This window comes from Pteropus medius, unplaced genomic scaffold (genome assembly GCF_902729225.1).
Source record: "Pteropus medius unplaced genomic scaffold, Ma_sr-lr_union100, whole genome shotgun sequence".
NCBI classification, from domain to species: Eukaryota; Metazoa; Chordata; class Mammalia; order Chiroptera; family Pteropodidae; genus Pteropus; species Pteropus medius.
The window spans coordinates 4444419-4471636 of NW_024350926.1; the positions used below are offsets into that span (position 1 = coordinate 4444419).

The window sequence follows — 27218 nt, forward strand, 5'->3', positions numbered from 1 at the left end:
TTTTATTTCTGATTTCCTCTGTTATCCCAGTTTTCCTCATGTCTGTCTATATTTACATATTTATATCCACCTATCTACCTATACTCATCTGACTTGCTATAGTTATTTCTTCTTCTTCTTCCATCCAAATACAGTTTTATTACTTATTAAATGCAGGTACAGGCCAAGCTGGACAACCACAGGCCTCCCTCTCGAGTGACTTCTCAAATCAGGGTGCAGGATATACGTATGCTTAGGACAAGCTATGGTAAAAACGTGTCCCGAATATAAGCATGAATTAATGAGAAATCATCATGCTTGAGTATAATCGTGGCTTGGCCCCTGGTCATTTACAGACTTCACCACTGGAATTTATTTCAGGTGGCATTATTTCAGTCTCACACAGCAGTTAATGACGGTCCTTAAACGCCTTCTACCTTTTCCCTCCATTATTCTATTCATACCTTCCTAAAGCATCTTAAGAAAACACTGTATTTCTTGTTGCTTTTACATTTCATCTAAACCCTAATTTTTGTCCATTATTTACATAAACACTTATAAAATATCTCCTATGTTCAAGGCATTGAGGAAAGAATATAAAAATGAATAAGCTATGGTTCTTCCACCAAAGAGCTTACATGGTAGTAGCAAGGGTTATTTTTTTTTAAAGTTTAAACTATTATATTACAAAAGCCAATATGAGATATATATCTTATTTAATGATGGCACAAGAGCTGTGCAGCTATATGTTAAAAAGTAATTAATTAAGGCTTCGGGTTCTGCTTAGAAGACCGGCTAGACAGACGAGCGCAGAAGACAACCCAGAAAGCAATGCTGGGGCCAGATGGGGCAGGGCCTTGAAGGCCACGTGAAGGTGTTTTACTTTATTCTGCTGGCAGGAGACACTCAGTGAAAGTTTTGAGAACAGCAGTGATACATCTAATACATTTTCAGGAGATTAATGTCGGTAGCGACAGGGACAGATTATAAAAGGCAGAGAAGCAGAGATGAAAAAGAGATGAAGTGTAAAAAGATAAGGTGAAAAAAGATGACTTAAATAATAGGATGCTCAGAATAAAAATGAGAAAAATAAGGGGCGGGGATGCAGAACACAGGGAGGGGCTGGCAGAGCTGGGGCGCTGAATGGGGCCAGCGGGACGGGAGAAGGCGACGCCCCGGGGACCGGGTTTCCGGCGGGTGGAGCTGTGGTGAAAGGCATTGGGGGTGAGCGCAGGAAACAGGACTGGCCGCTGTGCTTCAGGGATGCAGAGAAAATGCGTCCAGTCTGAGACAAGGGGAGCCCTGAGTTGATAGCTAAGATAGCTGGGCATCTGGGGAGCAAACTCTACATCGCACACTCGGGGGACCAGCGAAGGCGCCCCCTGAACCTCTGTGCAACGAAAGACGTGGGAAGGTCCAGTGCAGAGATTCACAGTGGACGGTGATCAGCACGGATGCGACGCCCTTGGCTGAGAAGAGCTATAACCGATGAAGGAAGGAATTTAGTCGGGGACAAAAAGGCCAGGGTAGATGAGAACAAGTATGAACAGAGTACGGACCGAATCTGGAAGTGCCTTGGGAAGGATGGTCAGCAGCGACAGAGGTCCGAGGGCAGGCAGGTGGGCTGAGGCGGGGGCCTGCCCGAGCTGAGGTATGGGCAGTCACTGCTGGTGTTCCAGGGAGCTGTGCCAGCGATGAGAGGGAGCAAACAGGCCAGACTTCGGCGATTACACAGCAAACGGGAGAGCACCTTACTTCGTTGGCAAGAAATTTGGCAATAAAGGGAAGAAGATGCACAGTGTGGCGAGAAAGAAACCAGCCTCAGAGGCCTTAGAGCCTCGGATCCTTCTCAGTCCCCAGCCACGTCTGACGTCTCCTACCCTCCGTCAGCTGTGGGGCTAACCACGTCCACTGAACGCCAACTAGACGAGGATTCTCTCGAAGAAACTTCTTTGATAGCTCATTCTATCAGCATGTTTGAGACACACACACACAATGTATATTAGACATGTATATTTATTCATAAAGTGCGTGCATGCACCACTGTTATTGTGCGTATTAAATATTATTAGGGCTCAGAGGGTTCTGGCTTCTCTTTCATTTCTAGCTGAAATGCCAGTGAGCCCCTTCTATGAAAGGACACTTCCCAGAGCATCCCGGACTTGTCGTGGAGCTGTACTTCCCACCACTGTGTACTCGCCCACTGCCTGTCTTTCCAACTAGCTTCAGGCTCCACGATGACAGCTGCCACGTTGCCTGTGCTCTGCTGTGTCCCCAGACCAGTAAAAAGGAGGCACTCGCTAAGCATTTTCTGAATAACACACTAGGTCCCCACTGCCCGCCCCGAACATGTCTCACAGCTAGAGCTGGGGGCGTTAACTTTCACCTTGCTGTGCCATCTTATCCCAACAGTGACTCCGGCACCCTCCGCGGGCCTCTGACACTTCAGCTGTCCCTTGGCAAACAGAAAAGGACAAGGAGTACAGAGTCTACTTAGGAGGCAAAATATTTGGAAATTCTGAAATAAGAAAATGGGATAATTTAAGCCATCATAAATTTTCAACCTGTTTATCAAAACATTTTTAAATCTGATTTTAAAAAGTCAAATTACAGCCACTGTGGAAAATTGTATAACTATTCCTCAAAAACTTAAAAACAGAATTACCACGTGATCCAGTAATACCATTTCTGGCTATGTACTTATCTCTGCCAAAATGAAAGCGGGGATCTGAACAGACATTTGTACACCAATGTTCCTGACAGCATTATTCAGAGCCAAAAGGTGGCAACGACCCAAATATCCATCAATAGACGACTGGATAAACAAAATATGATATATACGTGCACTAGAATACTATTCGCCTTAAAAAAAATGGAGATGCAGACATACATTACGACATGGATGAACTCGAGGAAGTATGCTAAGGGAAATAAGCCAATCACAGAGAGCAAATACTTTATGACGCCACTCATATGAGGAACCTAGAACAGTCGAATTCATGGAGATGGAAAGGAGAATTGTGGTTTCCAGAGGGTGGTGGGAGGAGGGATGAGTAATGATTTGATAGTTTGTTTGGAATGGTGAAAAAGTTCTGGAGATGGACAGGAGTAACAGTTGCACATCGATTTGAAGGCACTGAATGCCACTGAACTGTACACTTAAAAATGGTAAATTTTACATTATGTATATTTTACCACAATAAAAAAAGGTCAAATTAAAATCGATTCTCAGGGTAAAGTTAATTGGTATCCAGAGTCTTCAATCATTACGTATAAGCAGAACTGCAATTCTTGCAGTCTGTGAATTACCCTTCACTGTCACATTCTTAGAAAACAAAACAGGATTTGAGATGTGACATGTTGATAAGACCATATCTAGAGAAAAAGATGAACTGACAATTAGAATATGGCCCAAAACTGCAGAAAGCCAGTTTGCACTGACTTTGCACTAACGGCAAAGCACAGCTGTTAAGAGTACCCGTTTCTTACCAGCAATGCTGAGATGAAGAACACAATCATTGTTTCCTCGAATTATGACTTTAAAATCATTTGGGGGGGGGTGGTGACAGAAAAGATGAGAGGATTAAAAAAATGGACTCCTACACTTATCACCAGAGATAAATGACTCAGTGATTAGGAAAAGGTGATCATTTTCCAAGTAGAAATGAACTGAAATACTTCAGAGTGAACATCGCAGTAATAATAAGAACGAACGAACTGGAAAATGACATGTGAGTGCCCTTATGTGTCCACCCCCAAAGTGCAGATAAACAGATAACCAGAATGATCTGTGAAGTAGTACTTCTTCCTTCCCTGTAAACTACATAAAGAAGGTAAAGAAGGCTCACGTAGTAAAAGGCTTCGGGGAAAGAACGTTCTTCAGGGGAACTGAGAAACAGCTGAAGTAAGGCCAAATGTCTCGAAGGGAGGTCTCGAGGCCACTGTGGTTTTCTCTCATTTTCCTACTGACTTCAGATTTGCCTCAAGGGATCTTCCTGTACCTCACAACCTCCTCCCCATACTCTTAGCTTAGGGCCACGTTTGGGGCCTTCAGCGATTCAGCAATATATATTAGCGTACTTGATGACAGAAGGCATTCAATACTACCATATGGTACTAGATTCTTATCTTTTCAAAAGATCTCAAGAAACATGCTCAACATCATTAACCATCAGGGAAATGTAAATCAAAACCACAGTGAGCTATCACCTCACACCCGTAAGGATGGCCACCACCAAAAATAATAAACAAAAAACCAGAAAATAAGTGTTGGTGAGGATGTGGAGAAACAGAAGCCCTTGCACACTGTTGGTGGAACTGTAAAATGGTGTGGATACAGTATGGAGCGGAGCTACCATATGACGCAGCTGTCCTACTTCTGGTATTTATCCACGAGTACTGAAAACAAGACAGTGAAGAGATTTTTGTGTACCCACGTACAGCATTTTTCATAATAGCTGAGGTGTAGAAACGACCTCATTGTCCACTGATGAATGAATGGATAAAATGTGGTGTATACAAACAACAGGGTATCATTCAGCCTTTAAAAAGAAAACCCTGTCATGTGCTACAACGTAAATGAAACTTGAAGACACTGTGCTAAGTTAAATAAGCCAATCACAAAGAGACAAAGCCTGCACGCTTCCACTTACATGAGGTATCTAAAATAAAGTCACAGAAACAGAAAGTAGATGATTGCCAGAGGCTGGGGAAGGGACAACGTGAGTCGTCCAATGGAAATAAAGTATCGATTATGAAAGATGAGGAAGCTCTAGCAGTGTGTTGTACCAGGTGCCCACGAAATAACAACACAATAATGTTGACTTAAACATTGCTAAGAGGGTAAATTTGTTAGAAGTTTTTTTCCAGAAATTAAGGGAAAAACTCTCATGAAACAAACAAACATCTTGGAAGGACCAATTAAAATAGTTGCATGTATAATAATTTATAACTCTATATGTAATCCATCTCAGTCTGAAAGTTAACCTAAAGTACAGTGATATTTCCCTCTTCCTCGTTTTACCAGTACAACAGGTTGGGAAAATAGGCTTGTTCTTATTCGTTTAAAAAAAGAAACAGAAAACAAAACCACACAAAAAAGCAAGCAAACATACAAACAAAAACTAAAAAACTGTATTTTAAGCCTAAACCAAAGAAAATGACAATACAAAAAAAAGTCAGCTGCGTAGTGGTATTTGTGCTCTATTTACATCTTTGCGTTATTTCTTGTTAAAATTACTCTACGTGAGCCCCAGTCCCCGCACAGGCGATCTCTGGGACCCAGAGACGGCAGTGGATGAATTCAAGCCAACTTTGCTGAAGATGATTAGGAGCCTCTCATTTTATGTCACTTTTCTAAACTCCAATGTTGCTACAGCACTGTGCCTACTGTCCCATCTGGCTCTAACCTGCTGTTTCAGCCCTGAATCCAACCTTTGCTCAGGTTGCCTCTCTCCCCGCTGACCGCCCCACCCCCCAGCCCCACTCTTTCAACTATTAAATTCTTACTCTTACAGCAAGGCCCAGTTCAAATGTACTGTCCTCCTTGAGGCCTGCACCAGGACCTTTGATCATACTTACGTCCACTGTCCCTTCCAGTTCCACAGCCGGCTGTTTACAAGCTGACTTCCCCCACGGAAGGGAAGCGCCAAGGGAAAGGGCCCCGTGCTACTGAGTGCTGGTTCTCGCTTATAGTATACGCTCAAGAAAAACTTACTGAATGAATGTTTGCTCTTGAATTAAATCAATATAGACAGTGGGGTGTCAGAATTAATTTCTTTTCGTAACAGTACGAGGCGATCAAGAAAACAGGAGATGCCTACTTTTCATAGCAGGGAAGCCAGTACAAGTCTTGAAATTAGAGCTCACGTCATAAATCGTTGAACTCATACAGCATTAGCGTACAATAAGTTATTCAAAACCTCTTCATCCGAAAGCTGTTAAACACAAAAACCCTTCCATATCCTTCAGAGAAAAAAATAATACAGGGATCCTAAGAGAAAACGAGAGCAAGAATTCCACCTCTGCTCACTAATAGCAAGGATTTCATCACTAATATGAGCCATTGATCCGCATCAGAATATGCAAGTAAATTATATGCAGATCAGTAGAAAAACATCTTCATTAAAAACTGCAATATTAAGAACAGAATGCCGATCACAGGTTATATTGCCAAACAAGGAAAGAAAGTCTGATTTACTTCCAGATGCACATAAACATGTAATGCTTTCAGATCTTTGAGAGTAAGATAGGGCCACATTCATTCCCGGGTTTAAATAAAGAAGGATGAAATAAAAACTGCAAAGATTCTTGCCCTCTTTAGTTCTCATCAAAGCAAGATTCTCGAAAATGTCATGCAGGTAACAGAGACAAGCAGGAGCTAGCGAAGTCCGGCAGGAGCCGCAGAGCCGGGGGAGGGATGCAGATGGAGTCATGCTAAGTGCTACATTTCTGATGTCTGCCTCTAACTGCATAGTTTTGATAGCTTATTTATTTACTTCTCTATCAAAAAGAAGGCTTAAAATTGTGAGAAAGAAAATACCCCAAAGCTACTTGTTCTCTTATCAAGAGAGTCCTTAGGAAGAAAACCTAGATTTGGATGATGACTCTAACTATAGATGTCAGAAACAATCTGAATAATAACTACTGCTTAGTGAGTTTTTCTGTGTACTAGATTAAACCTTTTATAAACATCATTGAACATATTCTTTACAAGAACTCTATGGAGTGGATAGTATTACCCTCTTTTTACAGATTAGGAAGTAAAGGCCCAGAGGTGTTAAAAAATTTGCATACAGTCAGCCAGCAGGTGAAGAGGGACTGGTTTTATGCGATTTTAAATACAGCTCGTGCTCTTAATGAGTTCATATCGATTACTTCGAGGTATCTTGCCAACTGGGTTTGGGGCTTTTATGGGCCTATTACAGTCTACTCTGTTGGCCCGCTTTGACATCTGGCTGGCTGACTTTGGCCATTTAACTATCATCAGCACCTTTAGAAGAACATAGGATAAAAAAGAAGTTGGCAATTGAAATTCGAACTATATAGTGAATAAGAGGCCACTGTTAAAAAATAGTTAGAATATACATGTCATTATTGGTCTTCCATTCATTCTCCAAATAATCAAGAGTTTGCACTATCATAAATAACTTTCTAGCAATCCAAACGCTGTCTTCAGTGTGAGTATCTATAAGGGCATGCCTGAGAGACTGTGACTTCAGTCACCTTCCCCTTGCTGTGAGATGGATGACTCTGCCATCTCCCTAAGGTTTCGTCACATGGAACTCAAGCAGTACCTGGGGGCATCACCCCAAAAGTCTGATCCACAGATACCCTGCCCTTGGAAAGAATCTAATATCAGAGCCCTTGCGTTTACTGTGCTTGGTGACAGCTCTTAGTTCACGCGTAGGCTTCACCTTTGAATAACTGAATTTCCATCACAAGAACTTCATGCATCTAGCATGGGAAAAAAAGAACAGGAAGGAAACATATCATTTTAATAGGATCTATGTTTTACTTTTATGTGATAGAATTAGGCTGCTTCCATTACTATGTCCCTGGTTTTTAAGAATACTTCTGTTAGTTTATAAATTGGACTCATCTACATTTACATACAACCTGCTGACCCCAGGCCCACCAGTGCTATACTGGGAAACACTTAAAAATCAGCTCTGGGTAAAAACAGTAAGCATCATGATGTCTACTACAAATTTTAACTAGTATAAAGGATGTGTATGTAGCATATAATTTATGAATGATAATAAAATATAAAATGCTCTTTATTGAAAAATCCACACAGCCAACTGATTCTCACAAAATGCTTGTTGATTACTGCCTATAGCCAACCTACGAGTACGACCGACAAAAGAGCATATTGCCAACGTGAACGCTGGTTGAAATTTTCATATCAATTAATGAATAAGATGAACGTGAAATAAAGACAGATGGTGAAGGTTTATGAAGAAAGTCAACTGTCCATCCGAGTGACTTTCTGCTGCACCGGATATGACTTCTGTGTGTGTGTGAACGCTTACTTCGTGTTAAAATGTTAGATGTCAATTATTAATATTTTCTCCATTGCTTTTGTAAGTCCAGAATGACAGCCAACGGAACAGTAAGTCGAGCCCAGAACTGTAGAGTTTACTGATTTCCAGATTCCAGTGCTGTGAGTTCTCTAGCCTCGGTTGATTCCGATATAACATTACTGAATGGTGACTTGAGAAGACGTGCAGTGGCCACCACGACACAGTATTTTTATCACATAAATAGATATGACACGAAGAGCCTCTTGAGCACAGATAATGGTAAAGCACAGTAGAATAATTAGAAAATGGTGAGTTTTAGTCTTCCTTACCTTTGGTTTTTATAGAACTTAATTGTAAATCTATATAATTTTAAATAATGGCTGTGTTTATCAATTAGCCTGTAAAATTCTTGAAATTTAACAATTGCTCTCATTGGTTCATACGTGTTAACTCCAGCATACCACTGCCCCTCATTTGCTCTTAAAATGCTTCTTTATTTTTTGAGGCTAGCCACAGTACTAGAGGAAATTCACATACATGAAGTAATCCAGAATCCCAACGTTCTCACACTGGCACTAAAACCAAAATTATATCATTAGACTAATCACAGTGAGAAACCAGTATGACCTTTAGGTTGCCTGCTCCAACAGGAATTTCCCCTCAAATCTAGCTTACATCAACACAAATTTGGGAATATATATTTTCATTTTTATTACTATTCACTCATAAAACTACTTTTAGAAAAATAATAACAAAAGGTTGAAACCAATTCTCTATTAACTGATACATACATCCTATATTCAAATATACTGCACTAAAGTGGCTTTAAACGAAGTGACAAATGTCTTCCAAATAACAAAATTAATTTTAAATTATCATTTTAGAAAAAACAATGAAAAGTATACCTATGTTGGGGTAACAGAGGACACATTAGTTTAAATGAAGCAGCAGAAATGCATTACTTTTTAGAACTCCCCTAAATGTTTCAGTAACTTCATACTTCAATTTTATTATTTCTTAAAATTTACTTTCAAATTATAGTTGATATACATATTATATTAGTTTCAGGTCGACAGCATAATGATTAGGCACTTATATACCTACGAAGTGATCACCACGGTAAATCTAGTACCCATCTGACACCAGAGTTATCACGATATTATTGACCATATCTCGTGTTGTACTTTCCATCCCTGTGACTATTTTTATAACTGGCAGTTTGTACTTCTTAATCCCCTTCACTTTTTTTGCCCAAACCCCCAAACCCTCTGGCAATCATCGGTTTGTTCTCTGTATCTGGGTTTGTTTCTGTTTTGTTTTTCAGATTCCACATATAAATGAAAACACATGTTAGTTGTGTTTCTCTGACTTATTTCATTTAACATAATACCCTCTAGGTCCATCCATGTTGTCGCATATTAATCGCAAGATTTCATTCTTTTCTTTTATTGCTGAGTAATATTCCATCCTATCTATACACCACCTCTTTATCCATTCATCTATCAATGGACACCTAAGTTGCTTCCGTATCTTGGCTACTGTAAATATTGCTGTAATGAACACAGGGGTACATAGATATTTTCAAACGAGTGTTTCCTCTTTCTTTGGGTAAAGTGGGATTGCTGACTCATGGTAGTTCTATTTTTAATTTTTCTGAGGACTCTGCGTACGGTTCCACAGTGGCTGCACTGATCTGCAGTCCCACCAGCAGAGTGCGAGGGCCCCTACTCCACGTCCTCCTCAGCAGTTAGTCTCTGTTGTCTTTTTCGACAACATTCTGACAGGTGCGAGGTGATGTCTGTGGTTTTAATTTGCATTTCTCTGATGATCCGTGACGTTGAGCATCTTTTCACGTGTCAGTTGGCCATCTGTATATCTTTTTTGGAAAAATGTCTATTCAGGTCCTCTGACCATTTTTAAATTGGGTTGTTTTTTTTAATGTTGAGTCAGTTTTATTTTTTAAGAGCATGAGAATCACCGTATACTTCTATTTACGTTTCCGGCTAAAAAGTGTAAAATTAGACACAGTACTCCAAAATTAAATCATTTGTATTTCTCATACTACTATTCTAGAATAGAAGCAATATTAGCCTCCCAATTAGGAAAAAAGGTTGTTTACTATTTATCACTACTGTTTGTAAGGTATAGAAGCCAGAAGTTTTAAACATCTATCGGAATCACACCAAACAGGACAAAACGTGATAGCTCAGCATCAGAAAGCTGGTGGAATGGTTAAGCGCAGACCCTGTGGACAATCGCTCTGCTTCTCCGAGGCGCGCTGCAGTGTGGACGCTCTTGGAGAGCTGGCATCCCCCAAACTTCTCATAAAGTGCTACGTCCAAGAGAACGCTTCTTTGTTTAAATAGCTGGTACTTCCCCCTCCAAATTCTCACCTTTAGGGCCATTTAAAAATATCCTTCCTTTTCTCTCTTTATTTGTAAAGCATATGGAAACTCGAGGAGCAGCCGATGACGGAGCAGGCTTGAGTGAAAGAGCCCGTCACGCCTGGCTGACCGGCCTGGCCTCTGACACTGGATGGCTCCCAAAACGCGAGCCTGGCCTTCCCGGCCGTGTCTGCTCCAGCGGGGCACCTCGTGCCATCCAGTGTAACTTTTCTAGAATAATTACAGTTTTATTCGGGCTGAAACCTGCAACTGGAATACCAGTTGGATAATGTTTGGATAATGTTGTGAAGACGATGGTTAGATTTTATTTATACTGAGTGACGGGGGAGGGATTGGGTGGGCGGGCATGCAGACTGAGAGAGAAGGGCTCCCGTCAGACTTCTGTGTTGCTCTTGAACCTGACCGGCTGTCAGTGGAGTAACACGCATAGCCTACGCAGAGTTCTCTGGCACCGGAAAAAATCTCACTTTCTTCAAATGACCCTGCAGGGGAGGATATTTATAACCACTTCCCCATCTTTCCTCCCCCACTTCCCATACGAAGGAAGAGCTCACTGTCTGACGATCTTAGCACAGGTGATGAAAAAGTCAGCGTTCTGCTTAAGGTGGGAAAGATATTTACTGATGACCTACTAAACATTTCTGTGGCAGGCGCTTGCTGGGTGCATTTATATAACTCATAATTTCTCGCACAGCTAGCTGTGCAGCCTAGATGCTGGGACTGCTAAATTCTCTATGAGGAAACTGAGGCCCAGAGAGAAAACAATTCCCGAGTTCAAATCGCTTGTAACTGGCAGAACCAGGAGTCGAGCCTAGCTTCCGTCTGATCTGATTCTAAAGTCCCGCTCTTTAAAAATAAAAGACGATTTATTAAACAAGCAGTAATCTTAAAATACTGCACTAGTTGAGAACTTAAAAGTATACTGTACTTTTCATTCCATTTTCTAACCTCTGTCTCTCTTTTCAAAACATGTTACTTTTCACATTAATAGGAACACTATTAGAAGAATAAGACGTGACAGGGTGTTTATTGTTGCTGCTTCTTGGGTGGTTGAGGTATGCAGCCTTGTGATTAAACCCACAGTGAAAGTATGGCAGAGTCCCAGCATGACACATCTTAACGTGTTTTAAGGTTTGAAGGGGGAATTACCAAGGTTTTGCAAAACTTGAAAATCTTGTGCAAGATCTTAATAGTAAATATATGTGTGTGTGTATATATATACACACACACACACACACACACACACATATATATATATATATATATACATACATACATATAACTGTTTTAAAGTGTAAAAGTACTACCTAACATGCAATGTTCACAAAATTCTGAGTTTTTGATAACTAGTGAATCTCAAAAAAGAAAGACGAAGAGGACAGAGATGAAGGGAGCCTGACAGGCATTAAGAGTAGCAACTCTGAATGTTGAATGCTATGATGCAATCATAACATTCCAGTGTTAGAAGCTGTGTTGTGTATGCAACGTGTACATTCTTAAGTTCTTAGAAGACAGAACTACGTTTGTAAAATTGCTTTATATAAAACTTAGCTTAGTAGTATGTGTGTGAAAATAGGAAAGAGTATGATAATATGCGAATAGGTAGCTAGGATTTTATAACAGATGAGAGCAGGCAGTTTCAGGTTCATATACCTACATAGACAAAGACGTTATTGTTCTAAACTGCCTCCTTTGAATATTACATAAAAGGTAGATAAAAAAAATATCAACTCTAGGAGGACGCATTCAAAAACGGATGACAAGAGATAACAATCTCCGTGGCCCAGAAGGAAAGCAGTGCATGAATGCTTCAGGTGCATATATGGCCCTGAGCGCCAAGGCACTGTTCATACTTGCCTAATAGAGATTTTTTTTTTTGGCACCATAAAGTCCAATGTGTTTTTTAAAATATTATTTTGCTTAAGCTTTTTTTCTGTAGGCAAAAATATCAAAAGAGAGACAGAAAATGATCTCAGAAAAAAAGAAAACCCCAGGAAGAAAGCTGTCATGTTCAGTGTTTCAACTTCACATAAGAATTCTGCCTAGAGGTGTGAGCCTTTCAAATCTCTTGTCATTCAGGATATGAAATTCTAATCTAGTGGCGTGGCCAGTCGAGGCTCAGACTCAATCAAATATGCTGACTAGCTGAAACAGGAGGCGGCTCACTTCTTTACTCCTGGTTTCCATCTTCAGTTGGCTCCTGACTTGTAAATTACGACAGTCACTTGCTGTGCAAGCTACAAAAATTCCACGATGGGGAGGAGAAGCAGTGGGCACCTCACTGCGTTTTACTAGACGAGCAGTTACATCACCCTGCCGCGCCTCAGCCTCCTGTCTTTAGGGAATTGCTGAATTTTATATAAAGCCTATTTTTAAACCACTGCAAGTAATACTTGCATTCGTCTTGCACTGTGACATCATTTGCTCATCAATAATTTAAGCATAAGAAATGGAATAAAGGGACTCTGAAGGGACTTCTCACACATGGAAAAACAGAAACCAACTAAAGTCTCCAAAATATTAATTGGGTCCTCTTACCTTGCTCTTTGATCTGACGAATTTGCTTCACAGTTTCTTTTAAGATTGCACATTTGTCAGGTTTGAAGTTAAAGTTGTCTATGTCGTTAAAATTTGCAAATATCAGCTCTGCGAGTTCTTCAATATATTTATTTTCCTGTTCACGATTGCGTTTCTCGGTGCTCCTCTTGGGGCTAAAAAGAAGAAATACATTTTTATTACCAATTTGAAAAACAGCTATTAAGAAAAAGATAAGCATGTTAAACAATTCCTAATACAAAGATGGCAAACAGAAGTTACTTACATAAACATGGAACTACTTTGGGGGGAAAAAAACCTGAATCTGCCTTAAATGCTGCATGTATTTTGAAATCAAACTTACCCCAGTTCACAATTACACATTTATATTTGTGTGATCACTTGTTCAATGTCTCCCACTGGACTATAAGCTTCACAATGACAAAGACCAGGACAATTTGCTCACTTCAGAGCTTAATACAATGCTCGGCACAAGTGGGCATCAAATTTACTGTTGAATGAATAAAGTTATGTTTTAGAAAAGTAAAGGAGGTTATGTTTATAAAAATTTTTAAGTTTATTTAAGAGTAGTAAAAGAAGGGGATGTTAAACTAGTTATAATAGGAATAAATTTCAATGGTTTCTGGTAAAGCATAAAACAAAAATAAATCTCTGCAAGTTCACAAACCTCTTTAGGATGTTATTAATCCAACCAAACAGCCTTTTTCGATAATGTAAAAACCATAGTATAGCTAGAAACAAAAGCGAAACTGACCCAGGGTATTTGTTAACTGTCCAAGCTGAATGACATGCAAAATATAAATAAATGGTCCAAGTTCAACTACGGTTTAAAAAGTTAATGGAAGGAAGGGAAAAATAAAAATTGGCAAGATCTTCTCATTTGAGTGTGATAAAACAGCAGAGTCAAAGGCGCCCTTCGATGACAACAGCACACGAACATTTCCCCAAGTTCAGCAGAGGGTCCACTAAAGGACGTTCAAGCAATACGACACGTAAGCAAAGCAAGCTGTTTAATGTAGCGGCTTTCTCTATTTTTAACAAATTGGTATTGCATAATTTGTAATAGACTTCCACATATTAGCCTCTAAATATGAGCATTATTTTCACAACTAATAAACCTAAAGTAGAATACAATCTCTTCTTTTTACAGTGGTTACGTGATTTGTCCAAGATCATCCAGTGGTTACTGGTAGAGTAAGGACCAGAATTTGTTTTTTTCTAAGTGTCGTTTTTATCCCTAGCTTCTAGTTTATTAACTACAGAGAAAGGGAGGGAGTGGCTGGAATGCGTGGAATAACCAAGTTTCCCTCTGGACCCCTCGACCCAGCTCCGCCTCCCTCCATCACTGACCCCTACCCCTGCCCCTGCCCTCCCCAATAAAGAAATGACAAACTAGGTGAAGGAGGAGCTGCGTCACAACGACAGGGGCACAGGAGAGGGCTTGGACCCAGCGCGCACGGTCACAGCGCTAGGCAAGGAAACAGCCCCGCCCACCAGGAGGACTCCTGGGCACGAGCGCGGAGGGCGTTTGACAGACAGAGGCCGCGCTCAGCCGGGAAGTGCTGAGGAATCCGGAGGCAGGGCACAGGAGCTGGGGTGTGGACAGGGGTGACCGAACAGGCTTATTTTGCTTGGCAACTGAAGGGGGAAAAGGGAATATAAAATACTGGGTTTTTGCTTTTTCTTTCTCTTCTTCTCTTAATGACTTTTCCTAGTCCTCTTCCCTGCTGTTCCCCATCTCATCATTCTAATGGCCGTTTAATAAAAGTTGCTGTTTTTATTTAAATTTTAAAATCATTTATGTGGTTTAATTCATCAGGCATGATCTTTTCCTTCTGCCTTTGTCCCTATTTGCTTAGTTCTCATCCCTCAATATGGGAAACAGCTCTTAAGTGTTTTTTAATTATTCTAAAACAATACAGAATAGATTCCTGTTTTCTTTATATAAACAGGTAATACTCCATCAATACTATCTAAACCTTGCCTTTTCTCTGTAACAATTAAGAGATTTTTGCTCATACCAATCCATAAAGAGTGTCCTCGTTCTTTCTCATAACTAGTACTGTGTTCCAGATTATGGATATTTGAATAGCTTAAATAGCTGCTTAAATAGTTCCCTACAAACACTTAGGTTTTTCCTAATCTTTTGCAATTATGAACACTGATGTAAGAAGTAACCTCATACATACATACATCATTTTGCATGTGTAAATATATGTTGTTGGAAAATTTCTGTAAGTGGAACTCCTTGTTCAAAGAGGTTGTGCATTTATAATTTTAAAAGATACTACTAAATTATGCTGCATGGAGGTTATAGCAATTCATACTTCCGCCCATGATATATGACATAAAACTTGCTTTAAAATTATTTGTTTTATTCACTGAAGAGACAATCTTTGTCACCAACTGAAAAGCAAGTGGATTTAACATTTCATGTCTTGCTCATTAGAAAATAAACCAGAACAAAACCTAGTATAAATTTAACACCAGATGTTTTTACTACGGGATCTTGCCTTTATGATGTTCTGTGATCTAACAGAAAAGAAAAGGTGAAAAACTTAAGATTATAGAACAAACTGGTTGTAAGAGTCGAGTACACATGGGATATCAGAAAAATGTAGCTTTCTTCTTCTTAGAAAGAATAGTAAGATCTGTAACTGATTAGCATCTCCAAAATGTAAGCTAAATGATACATATTCAAAGCTTTAACGGTTAAGGAGAAAAACCAAGCCCCGTATTAAATCAGGTGCAAAGGCAATGCCACAGTATTGCAGAAGCGCGTATGTGCATGTGGCTCTCACGGGCCACACTCATTCTGCTTCTCAGCAAGATTCTAACCTGGGTCCAAGCTGGTCAGGGCATTCCTTGCGCTTTCTTGTCTCTGCCCTGGATGGGTCAGAGGTATTTTCTCCCATCCCACTCATCTTGAACACATATCAGCAACTAAAACAGAAAAAAAAAACAGGAGAAAAGTAAAAAGAGCTGATGATAAAGTGTCTGATCAACTTAACAATGAAAAAACTTTGACTTCAACCAGAAATTTCACAGCAGTAATTAACGCATTGCTTTGATTGACGTGAATGCATAGCTTCTGATGAAAAGGCTGCATTTTTTTTTTTTTACCTTGCTAAAAGGTTAAGCGAATGTAAAGATTAACATTTTAAAAACAAACGAGCCTACCTCACCTACCTCACCGGGCCCACACTCTTTAACCAGGAGCTGTATTTCAGCAGCACTGTGAGCCACGACCTGCTAGCCCCGGGTTTCTGCGGCCAGCCTCCAGTTTCAGGAGCAATCTTGCACCATGTGGAAACCACAGGTGTGGTAAAGGGCCCCGCCCAGTCTCTGTTTTGGGTTGGCCAATGTGCAGCCCGTGCTGCAGTAACTCGCCCAGGACAGCCAGCCAGCCCCAGGAAGAGGCAGTGCCACCACTAAGCTGATGGTTCCAGGTAGGTTTGACCCTGTCTCCTAGCCCCGCACAAGGTCTCCCTAAGCGTTATGTTCCTGCCACCATGTGGTGGCTCCAGGCCCTCCTCTCCTGCAGTAGCTGTCCCCCTGCTCTGCCCTCAGTGCTCAGTCTCCGGGGCGGCTCACCTCCCGGCGGGGGGTCCTCTCACACATCCTGCCTCCCTTGTTGCCAGCTAACACCTAAGGCCTTAAGATGCACTCAAAATGCCAGGTAACATTATTGACCCGACCAGAAAAGGGCAATTGCTGGCTCCTGCTTGCTGACTTCCTTTTGGTAAGAATATAAAAGGATGTATAATAATAAGAGGATCAGTGTGCTCATGTCGTTCGTCATTAGCAGAATCAAACAGACACAGAGTTCTAAACGAACTAAACAAAAGGACTAACAAAGACTTTGTGGAAATGGAAGACAGTGGTTACTCAAGGTGCTCAATAATTGCCTAGCCAAAAACAAACAAACAAACAAACAAATAAACAAGGGGGGCAGCCAAAAAAGTTTCAGTCAGCATTTAGAAGTCTTTCCTAGAGTTCCAATTCTATGCTATTTCTCCCTTCCCCTTACAGCCCCCCACCTGCTTCTCAAATTACTTTCACCTTCTTTTACTTTCCGTAGCGGCTTTTCTTCCTTTCCAGATCGGAAAAATCAGAGAGAAGGGCAAATCAGCAGAAGGTCGTGGACGTGAGGAGACACCACAGAGCAACAGGCTCATCAAGAGGAAGGACAAAGAGGAAGGTGGGCTACGAAATGCCAACAAGACTGACCAGTGCATCACTCACACACCCGTCATGTGGCCCAGCCGCTCCCCTCGCTGTCCTCTGGGACGCACGGTCTCATCAAAACTCTGTCTGATCCAAGGGGACAGAGGAGTTAAATGCTTTTAGGAGTCACGTGTAAGGATGAAGAAACACTGTAGCAGTCAAGAGTTTGCCTCAATTGTACATTCTATTCAAGAGGTCACAAAGGAGGGGACAAATCTGAAAGCTAAAGCCTGAGCTTCCGGCTGGTGGGAGCCAAGTAACTAAGTCCCAAGGTCCTGTGCCATTGTCACAATTTTGGGATGATAATAAGCAGAATCTGTATTTAGTTACTATTCATTTAGCATTTACTATGTGCTAAGAAATGTACAGATGTAACTGAATCATCAAAACCAGTCTATGAGAGGCAACAGAGCGGAGAAGCTAATAGCCAGTGTCCATGTCCAAGATCCAGCACCTGGCTCGTTGTGGGACCCTAGGAAGTTGCCTTTCATGCCTTAATTCCCTATTCTGTAAAGTGGGGGTAATCATTAGCATCTCCAGCATAGGGCTGGGGAGCAGACTGGCAAACAGCAGAACTGGGTTAACCAGGCACATACACTCCTGCTCTCAACTGAAATGTGACAGCAGAGGGTCTCTCACCAAATAAGCCGGCCTCCCTGTCATCATGGCCTCCCTGTCATCATCTCGCAGTACAGGTCAGATGGGGGAGGGCAGCAAGATGCAGGCTACATGGGCTTCTGTGCCTGACCCCGCCCCCTTCTAAACACCATTTATTCATTCAGAGGCTGCCTGCCGGCCTTTGTAAGTCAGGCTCAGCACTATGAGGAGAAATGTCACTCTTGAGAGGAAAACAGGGTGAGAGGGAGATAAAGTTGTGGATAGGAAAAGCTCCAATAGGTAATATAGGTGGAGGTATAATACAACCACTGTGCCCTCCTCTGAACTGTGACATCCAAGAAAGGACATCCCTCTGGGACGGTGGCTAGGCCTTGAGGGAGGCACGGTGATGGAGGGCAGGGGGGCCGAGGCGTTGCAGGAGGTACAGGAGGACAAAGGGCGAAGCAAAAACCTGACACCAGAACCTTTCTCAGACGGCACCTTACCAACACTTGTTCTCAGTATTTCTCTTGGAACCACAATTCTCATGGTTTCGGTCATGAGCATGTAAGAAAAAAAACATCACTCGCCCAATCTACGAGAGTTTTCGACAAAAAGAAATTCCAGGGACTTTTCAGCCTGGAAGCAGCTTTCTATAAATTATAAAAATTTAAAGTTTTATCATTAAAATATACGGTAGGTATACATGATAAGTTTGCTTGATAAAAATGTCTACTCCTCCCTCCCCAAAAGTATTGCCATCTGTATTAAAAAGTATAGTACTATCAGAAAGACCAGAGAACTTTTCAACAGACAAAATAAGCGACTGTTTTACTTAAAGCTGTACATACTCTATTTGGGATTTAACATTAGCATCAGCATCACCTACCTTTAAATTTTCCAAAATATAGATACTGATATTGTAACTCTGTATGAAGGGACAGGGCTGATATCTTTCGACAAAGGGTCTAGCAGGAGATAAAGGACTGAAGCAAGGAGCTAACGTCTTCTGGTCTAAGTAGAGAAAAACCATTTGAACAGACTGTTTATATTTTACCAGAATCTACTCAAGGCTGGCTCATAAACCACTGTATTTGTAGCTTTAAAACATCATTAATTTCCTTTTGAAGTGCCAAGTTTTCTCTTTTATAAGTATGTGATGATACCTTAAACACATTTCCTCAAAATCTAAAATTTTCAGTTTTATGAACACGCTTCCTTATTTTTCTGTTTGCCACATGTCCCCTTTCTGAGCAATCTTCTCAGACTGTGTATGCCTGATACGTGTTGCCAACCAACCTTTAAAGCAGCAAAGGAAAAAAATGTGTGTGTGTGTGTGTGTGTGGTGGAGTGGGGGGCCAGATCTGGTAACTGGCCAGTCAGGAGACAGACATCCCCCTGCCAACCTCCGCCATCAGGCTGAGGGATGCCCTTCTGAATCACTGCTCATCAACCAAGGTTAAAAAAAAAAAAAAAAAAAAAGACTCTCAAGCAAAATAAAAAGGAAAAGGAGTGTATTTGGGGCTGGAGCAGGGAAAGGAGGGGTGAGGGAGGTGGTGACAGGCAGTGCCGGCTCCTGTGCCCCTCCTGCCACAGGGCCGAAGCAGACACACGACCTGATGCTCTGCTCCTCAATGGACGAACCAAATAGATAACTGCGAACCTCAGCAATGAGGTGCTGCAAGAGAGGAACTGGGGTGCCCCTATCTCAGTGCTGACTGATACCCTCACGGCCCGGGGAAGCTCAGCTGGCAGCAAGTGTTAGTATTTTTACAGCAGAACATGCGGCTGGGCGCTATGGGACTTCATTTTTTTCCCCACTCAGTGACAAAGATAAAAACCAGAGACAGACAGATCTATGCCTTCCTGTGGACATGTACACAGAAAAATCATCTAAAATGAACTGTACGGATAGATGAGTTTTAATGCAGTTTTACAGATCAAAGTGAAATGTTAATTTCCAATGAAAAGGTAGGAGATAAAAATACTGGAGGGTAGCACTGAAAGTTTAGAAATTTTATTTTGCGGGCAGGCCTAAACTAGTAGTTTCTTAAAATTTTTGCGTGTTTTCAACATTTACATGAAATTAAAATTCTCGAGTGTTTCACTCTTGATTCTGAAACCATTCAGTGTAAATCAGAAAAACTGAAAAAGACGCAAGTAAACTCTTGGGTCGTAACTGATGGTAATTACAGTCGTCGAGAACAGTTTCTAGCAGATGCTGGGGGCGGGGGGAGGGGTGTGAAAGGACGAGACTAGAAAATCAGTTTCAGTTTGTCCACCCTTGTAATCTCCAACAAAACAACGATCTGCTTCCCCTGGGACAGGACACGCTCCCTCACACTCTCTGATACCAGCTTGTATAAACCAGAGTTACAGGACAAGAAGAGCAAGTTGTTTGTCTTTTTTTAAGTAACGATATGCTGGGAGGGGTGAACAATGCCAGTTAAATCCCTTAGCATAAGGACAGAAAGCAAATGAAATGTTAAACCTCAACACAACTTAAAAATGTATTCTTCTTGCGTAAAACTCATCGACCTAACTTATAAGGTAACAAAGCTGCTGCTCACAGTATAGCCTCATATCATTAAAGCTAGTTAATCATCCAGAATTCATGTAAATGATAATGTGCATTTTATCTCTTATCAGTACTGGCCATCTTCCAAACAAGGCCTATAAAACTGTCAGATTTATCATACGCTGAACAAATTCAGTTAAAGAATAAATAAGGATAATACTGTTGCTGAAATGCAAACATGATAAGCAGTCAAACATCAGATCTCTATTGCTTAGTTCCAAGAAATATTTTTACAAAGCCAGGCCTTCTCTGAAATTCCTTACTTTGAGATGAAATTTATTATGAAATGACATACAAAGAGTTGTTGAAACAATTCCTCTTATCAATACCTCCCAGCGGAGGGACTGCCCACCCGATAAAGCATCTAGTTCTTGATAGAGACCAGAAAGGTTCCTACAGCTTTTTTAAGGCCCTCCGGGTTCTTCTGCACTCTCTACAAGGGACAGGACATGACACTGTGCTGTCATCTCTAGTCTGATTCTTCACAAACTTTGTAAGACTAAGAAATACTCAAGAAATGTTGAAAGTACACATAAATCTTCATTTAGACACTCTTCCATTTCTATTCTATTAAATTCATTACGAAAGGATACTCTTTTGAGCCCTCCATCTCTCAGAAGTCACCTCAACGTTTAAAGACCTATGCATTCACTATTTCTTTATCACAAGTGAAAACATTTGCTTGTTCTAAACTTGAAACAGTTTCTCCCTCAAAGTATACTGTGTTGCAGGAGAGATCCCTTTATGTTACAAAAGCAAAATTCCTGGGCCCACACTGATAAGTGTAAGAAAACACAGTATCTAATGTTTAAATATACAAAATGTGCTTTAGGATGTAGATGCCTGAGAAAGAAAACAGAGTGGGCCAACCTTGAAAGTCAGCAATATGACACAGCAGTCCGGATATCAAATTGACAAAGGAAGGGAACTACCCCTTTTCAAACAGTGTCAACTGGACAAAATTACCCAAAGCAAACCTTATTTTGGCAAGACCCCGACTTCTGGCAAAAGCTAAATATTCTCTGCAATAAATAAGCAGGCTATGCAAGGATATATTGTTGATTCACACAAGCTAGCAAACTAAGAAGCATCACACTTATAAATACAACATCAGTAGACCTATGTAGATTCATTCAATGAAGGAAAGAGAGCACAGAAAAATTAAACTTTTTCTTTCCACTGGCAAAACAAGTGATGCATTTAACACAGCGATAGAAGATGCTACTCAATATTTCAAAAATTTTAGCTAATAAAACGGTGTATTATTTCCCCCAAAGTATTATTACTTTCTTTAGGTCATAAGGACACTTCTAACTTCATCTTTACAGAACGCTACATTGCTTCTTGCTTTTCAAACAATAAAATCTTAACTAACTTCAGGTATTACAGCGTGTATTTACAGATTCAGGTTCCTGAAACTGCACAGTAATTCGTACAGAGACAGTAGTTAAGAGGCAAAGTTTTAGGAGACACACTTCATATAAATTCAGAATAAAAGGCATCTTATTTGGAAACAAATTCTCAGTTTAACTTCACAACTTTTGAGCAACTTACTGTATTCTTGACTATTTTTAAATAACTGCAATAAGCTAAACACAAACGACACACTAACAGTTTATAGCTGGACAGGGCACTAAAGAAAATAACATCCTACACCTAGGACTGCTCTTCTATGAGTAACATGGCATCAGCACCTACCTTCTGTGAGGCTGTTTTTTACTCCCTGGAACAGTAATAATGGTGCATAAACGAATGTTTAAGCTAAAAATTCCTTTCTTTTCAGCATGTGCCGCTCTTAGATTTATTTTTGTATAATGGCCTCGGAGTGGTATGTGAGATAGTGACTAGAAGGCATATTCCATTTTCTGACTGAAAGCCAATAATACTCATGAATTTTTTAGCTGCAAGACACTTCAAGATACCGTTGGGGAGACTAACAACGCACGAGGCAGCAAATGGGCGACGGCAGCTCTTTAACACACGCTGCAGTCATCAAATAAATGCTAAACGCATGTTCCTGGTCACGTCAATGTTTTGGTGTAATATTTCTATCGTCTATATCTCTCTTTAAAAAAATCCTCTCTTAAAGCCTTATCTTAGCAAAATTCAGTGCAGAATATGTAAGTAGCAGAGAGCTGTTCTTAAACTATCATTACCAACAGGGGGGAGATGTCTAGTCTGACATCAGTGGCATAAGATGGTTTCTACTTTCTGAAATCTCATAGGCCAAGTTCCTTAATGTAGCCAGTCACTGGCTGCTTGTATACCCAGCAATGTCAGCCGGTGCTAATATGTCCAGGAATAGCAAGACTAGGTTTTAATAAGGCCTCCAATGAGAAAACATCAAGGGAAGAAGCTGCATTCCTAGCATAACGTAAGCATTTGCTTCCCTTGTCAAGGAGGGTGTATTTAGTCCCTATTTAATATTCAGAAAACCAGTTTTCACTGACGGTTTAGTATTCTGGAAAGAAGTCACCAAACTAAGAACTACAACGTAGTGCTTGTATTTGAATTTCATAACTTGTCCAGATTAAAATTTGGTTCTCTTCCTTTACTCTGAAACCATTTTAAACTTCTTTAGGAGATTAAAAAAACCCTTCCTGATCTATGCAGAAAACATACTGAAATGGCAAGGACAAAACATTTGGTACCTATACAAAAAGTATTTTTATTGTTCTAGTTGTAAAAAGTTTTCAAATAGAGTCCTCTCCCAGATAATGCTGTTTGCTTTTTTTTTTTTTGCTAACATTTATTGAGTACTATACTTACTGAGTTAAGCACTTCGCACAGACACATTTTTGTTTTTCTGTGCACACACACACACACAGTCACCCTTTACAGATTATCTAACCTCTCTGACCTGTTTCCATAAGTAACTGGCCCAAGTCCCAGATAATAAATGATAGGGCAGGAGTCAAACGCAGGTGTAATGATAATAACCATCACTTATGGAGCGCTCATCATCCTGGCAGGCATCCTCTACGCCCTGTACACATACGAACTCCTTCAGCTCCTACAACGATCTATGGTTATCGCCATTTTAGAGATGAGAAAACTGAGGTACAGGAGAGATGAAGTAACCTAACCAAGGTCACACACAGGGAATTTTAGAGCTCGTACAGGAATCCAAACAGTTCCTCAATTCTTAACACTGAGGTTCCTATACTTTAAAAAAAATTACTTAAGTATAATTAGTGTACAATATTATATTAGTTGCAGGTGTACAAATTTACTGACTCAACATCAACATCCCTCAATACGATCACCTCACTAATCTAATGATCACCTGTCACTGAAAACTTATCACAATATTGACTATATTCCCCTTCAGATACTCCTATACTTTAACACTTCCACGGAAGAGAGAAATATAAACTTATGTATATTATATAAAGCGGTACGTTTTAATTTGATAAACAGTGGATATATATTTTGAAAGTACTTTTCTTTTTGCTAAAAATTTAGTGGTATCCATGTAAAAGATAGAACACTACTTTCTGTAAAACAAGTGATGCATTTAACACAGCGATAGAAGATGCTACCCAATATTTCAAAAACTTTAGCTAATAAAACGGTGTATCATTTCACCTATCCAATCACTGAATCATTAATGCACCAGGCACTGCTGTAGACACGGGAGACAGAGTCACAACAACAGACAGAAGACCCCATCCTGCCTCAGCTCACGTTCCAGTGCAGGAAGCCAACCGCGCCTCAGCTCACGAGCACCGCTTCCCGAAGAGGAGTGAAGTGTTACTACTGATTTTATCATGGAGTCACGGAAATAACAAAACCAGCTAGGAACTGTCTCTGGCGCACCAAGAATGATGAGTTTCATTCAAGACAGCAAGTCTCTTCCTACAGAACCAGAAGTAGTAATCGGTTAATTTAAAACGTCAGTTATCAAGAGAAATTATAGAAAATGACACCTATTACTTTAATCATTTCATTTTAATTTTAAACACAGTATACATCAGTTTCCATTGAAATTTTGCATTGTCTTTCTTGCACAAATCTTATCTACTATTGGCATTTTCTACTACTTCCTATTTGTGTTTATTTAAAATAGAGCTAGAACTTATACAGACACTTATTTAGATTTCTTATGAGTTTATGAGGTACAGATTTTATCATTCCCCCTCCCCCCCCAGTCTTTGACAGATGTGTTGCATATACGTATTTGGCAGAAATTTTCGTCCATTTGAGTGGAGGTTTTCAAAGTATTCATCTTAGTTTTTAAAGAAACATGTCTTCTCAAACTCATACTTAATTGTTTCTATAATATTTAATTAAATTAAGCAATTACAATAACAAGTACAGTTGACATGAACCAGTGTGAACCGGAAGCTGGCTCTTGGGAGGTACGTAATACCATTGCTGGGGGGCAGAAGTGTGGGGTGTACTGCCGTGGCCCACCAGCCTGGGGCGTTGGCAAACAGCAGCATTAGCTCTGTGACTGACACGGGGGATGCAGATCACGTGGTTACTCCAGCCTATCAATCCCAAGGGAGGTTGATTAAGAAAATCGAAAATGATACAAAGCTAACCAGAAAGCAGAGGTCATTCAATTGTTCGACAAATACTGATGATCTATTTTTCACTTCTTCCTTTCCAATTTGGATGTCTTTTTCTTTTTGCTGTTCTGATTGGGTGTTTTCTGCTACCTTGTCTTCTAAATCGCTGATTCAATCCTCCGCTTCGATCAATCTATTGTTGATTCCTTCTAGTGTAGTCTTCATTTCGGTTACTGTATTCTTCCTTTCTGACTGGTTTATGGTTTGTATGCCCTTTTTCTACGCTCACTGTCTCTTTGTTGAAGTTCTCACTGAGCTCGTCTACTCTTCCCCTAAGTGCACTGAGCGTTCTTATAAGCAGTGTTTTGAACTCTGCATATGGTAGGTTGCTTGCCTCCATTTCATTCAGCTCTTTTTCTGAGTCTTCTCCTGTTCTTTCATTGGGACGTGTTTCTTTGTTTTCTGACCTTGGCTGCCTCTCTGTGTGTGTTTCTAGCATATGTCATAGGTGTGCTGTGTGGCCCAGCGGCAGTCTCCTTGGTCACCTGTGCCAAGTGCTCCGGGAGTGACCCTTGCATGGTGGTGTGTGCGCCGTCCTGTGGTAGTTGAGCTTTGACCGTTGTTGGCACGTCAGTGGGTAGAACTGATTCTCAAGGTGACTGGCTGTGAGGACTGGCCAAAGGCTGTTTTAAAGGGGTGATCGGGAAAGTTCTCTCGAAAGAGCTGACATCTGAGCAGATCTTTCTACCAGAACTATTAAGATTTATAATAAATAAAAATCAAAGAAAAAAGAAGATTCACAATAGAATTTATTTATTATGCAACCATTATATTAAAACTCATGAAAAGTTGCACAATGTAGTGGCTAAGAACACATCCTCGGGTGTCAACTCCAGTTTGGAACATCGGGAATACTCATATTAGTTATGTTAATTAACCTCTTGGACCTAAGTTTCTTCACTTGTAAAACTGTATAAATAATAATACATACACTTTTAAGTTCACTGAGAGCATGAAATGTAAAAGCCACAAAACAGAGACTGGCACCTAGTCAGGGCTTATTTAATAAATGTCAAGTATTATTGTAGATTAAATTTAATTACACGTAAATGTTCATGAAATAATCTAAGCTGATGAATACAGTTGAAGAGGAAATTAATTTATAGGAAAAAACTGGAAGAAAATTCATCAAACTATGAGCAGTTAAATGGTTTCGATGGGCACTATGGTGTAATTTAATTTTTGTGTTTTCCAAACTTCCTTCCGTTAACACATCAGACTTTTATGAATTCACAAAAAGAAAGGAAGGAGGAGGGGCGGAGGCTTGGCCATTTGGACTCATTACTACATCCTCTTTAACTTTAGGAAACTTTCTCATGTTTTCTCTCCTACTGATTGACTCTTAAAATGAGAAAAATACTCAAATCATAAATACCTTCTAAAATTGCTCATTTTCCTTAGGAAAACCTTATCCTCCGAGTTCAACTTTAAAGTCATCCCCTTTATGAAGGCTTCCGAGATTCTACTGAGAAGACAGGAGTTCCCTTCTCCTGGTCCTGCAGCCACGGTACATAAAATTGAAGGAACACTTCTTTCTCCAGCATCATTAGTTGCCTCTTGGGCGGAGAGGGTCTATGACATCACTTGGCACCTGCTCTCCTCATGAGCCAACCCTGTGTTGTGTGGGCCTCAGGCAGGCCCACACGCCTGCCTCCCACTGCAGAGTCTGGTGTCAGGGGTGAGACCTAAGACGCTCATTCTTTTCCTCCCTCTTCTCACACGCATTTGACTCCAAACTTTCTTTTGAGTTCTTCTATCTACAATCCAACAGAAAAACAAAGTAGGGACAAAACTTTTAAGCATGTCCTGGGGCCACAGTATAAGACCCAAATTAAATGCCTGTGGTTAGAGAAGAAATAAAGCGCCAGTCACAGCCCTCTCTGGCATTTACTAGGGTGACACCTGCCTGAGAAGTCTTTTTCTGAAATACTCTTTTCACTCTTCGTCTGTTCTCTACCAGTCGAGGAGGGAAAACTGGGTGTGGCGGGAGGACCTCTGATTCATTTTTTCACCATACAAATCCTACAAACGTCCTTTTGGTTAGATCGTGACCATAACTCCACACGGTATCTGCTATGAGGCAACGGCTGTTGCCACTGAAAATACAAAAAGCTCAGGAGGAATGGAGCCCCACCCCCCCAAAAAAAAACAATTTCATATTATAATAAGCCAAATTAAGCATTTTCATTTGTAAATAATGTATACACCTACAGAACGACTTGCTGAGGATAACTAGAATTTGCAAAGTTATTTACAAGAATTCATTATTTAAAAAGAA

The 27218-nt window shown here is 40.5% G+C and overlaps 1 protein-coding gene across 12 annotated transcripts in view; it reads right to left on the reverse strand.

The window, feature by feature from the left end:
• Positions 1 to 27218, reverse strand: part of NCOA2 (nuclear receptor coactivator 2) — a 253076-nt gene that overhangs the window by 75912 nt on the left and 149946 nt on the right. For 10 of the 12 annotated variants that reach the window (XM_039841838.1, XM_039841834.1, XM_039841833.1 and 7 more), the window contains 2 exons: positions 15803 to 15907; positions 12947 to 13119 (listed from right to left, as the gene is read on the reverse strand). In XM_039841838.1, coding sequence (XP_039697772.1) covers positions 12947 to 13119; positions 15803 to 15888 — 259 coding nt within the window. In that variant the 5' untranslated portion in view covers positions 15889 to 15907. The remainder of the gene's footprint in view (positions 1 to 12946; positions 13120 to 15802; positions 15908 to 27218) is intronic. The other 2 variants (XM_039841839.1, XM_039841840.1) reach the window with 1 other exon arrangement.